General features: G+C 34.3%; 1 protein-coding gene across 1 annotated transcript; it reads left to right on the top strand.

Moving 5' to 3' along the window:
• Positions 1–295: 295 nt before the first annotated feature.
• LOC110037448 (ATP-dependent Clp protease proteolytic subunit 3, chloroplastic-like) lies at positions 296–1,061 on the top strand. The gene is made up of 2 exons (XM_020742105.1): positions 296–411; positions 526–1,061. Exons 1-2 carry the CDS (start codon positions 325–327, stop codon positions 814–816), a joined length of 378 nt encoding a protein of 125 aa, XP_020597764.1. The 5' UTR covers positions 296–324; the 3' UTR covers positions 817–1,061.
• Positions 1,062–1,459: the final 398 nt, after the last annotated feature.

Raw genomic sequence — 1,459 nt, 5'->3', positions numbered from 1 at the left:
AAAATTGGGGCATTTATATGCATACCACCCAATTCTTATGTATTTACATATCTAACACCTAAACTTTAATTTTTACATTTATATCACCAAATTCTTTCACATCTTTTCATGCATAGGTAAGGTAGGTATATTTAATTGAAGTTTAGTCTTAGATATGTAAATACATAATAATTATGCATGTGAGTCTTCCAAAATCTTATATAATTATGCATAGCATGGAAGTTTTACTCTTTCATTCCTTCCCCACAGCCGCACCCCCTATTAAATGTGTGGCAGACGCTCTCTTCCTCTTTCTCATGCTGCTCTTTATTTCAGACTACAGATATGAGCTTACGGATAAGGGAGATGATGTACCACAAAGTCAAGCTGAACAAAATCTTCTCAAGAATCACTGGGAAACCAGAGCACCAGGTCAATACTTTGTACTCGGGTTCTCTCTACTTAGTCATTAAATTCTACCATTTTTTGCATCATTTTATACTCTTCTGATGCTCACCATCTCTTCCTGCTTCTTTGTGCTTGTAGATTGATATAGACACAGACAGAGATTACTTCATGAATCCATGGGAAGCAAAGGAGTATGGATTAGTGGATTCTGTCATAGATGATGGAAAACCAGGCCTGGTTGCACCAATTGCAGATGCAACACCTCCTCCGAAAACCAGAGTTTGGGATCTGTGGAAAATAGAAGGTAGTAAGAAGGCCAGGAAGAATTTGCCTTCAGAGCTTAAGCTTTTTCAAAATGGTTCTGAAGTTGGCAGTGGGAGCGAGGATAAAGGCAGAGAGCAGGCGAAGGAGACGCGGACACCAGTATGAAAGCAAAGTTTTTAGTACTGTTGAGAAATACGAGACTATATTAAATTTTAGATGTTTAAACGGTCATAAGATTAATAAATCAGTGCAAATATAAGTTATTTAGGGATTCTGTTTTAGGAGATGGAGAAAATGTTAAGGGTTTGAAGTTTCTTGTAATATTCTTGTAGATGGTATATTCTAGTGTGTTAATATCTTTGCTAATTGTTGCCTGCATGCCTAATTTGCTGTGGTTAAACTGAAAGTAATGTTTGTGCCAGTTTCAGAGTTACCTGGGAGCTTTATTTTTGTCTTTTTGTTGTCCGCATCATCACCTGCAAGTTTGCAAATGCAATTATCAGGACTAGTGTTTTTTTTTTCAACATATAAAAACTGAGCTGTTTTTGTTTGTAAAAAAATTGAGTTTTTTAAAAAATTATAAAATATATTTTAGATATTCTATAAATTTTAAAAATTGATTTTGGGATTTCAACCAACATATTTTAAGATGGGGATGGTTCAGAAGCCTGCAATGTTAATTTTTTGGCTAATTAATACCATGACAAAATAAATGCCAAGTTTACAAACATTTACAGAAAGCTGGCAAGAAAATTAGCAATTTAGTAGTAATATAAGAAAAGACTAAATCATAATAGAGGTTAGTAAG

This window comes from Phalaenopsis equestris, unplaced genomic scaffold (assembly GCF_001263595.1).
Source record: "Phalaenopsis equestris unplaced genomic scaffold, ASM126359v1 Scaffold000002, whole genome shotgun sequence".
Taxonomy (NCBI): domain Eukaryota; kingdom Viridiplantae; phylum Streptophyta; class Magnoliopsida; order Asparagales; family Orchidaceae; genus Phalaenopsis; species Phalaenopsis equestris.
This window is presented reverse-complemented; position numbering and strand designations above follow the sequence as displayed.

Bases quoted from the DNA above. Each gene is read 5' to 3' on its own strand.
- LOC110037448 (XM_020742105.1), top strand. From the start codon at position 325: ATGAGCTTACGGATAAGGGAGATGATGTACCACAAAGTCAAGCTGAAC. The intron at 412-525 runs GTCAATACTTTG...TTGTGCTTGTAG, and splicing joins CTGGGAAACCAGAGCACCAG to ATTGATATAGACACAGACAG.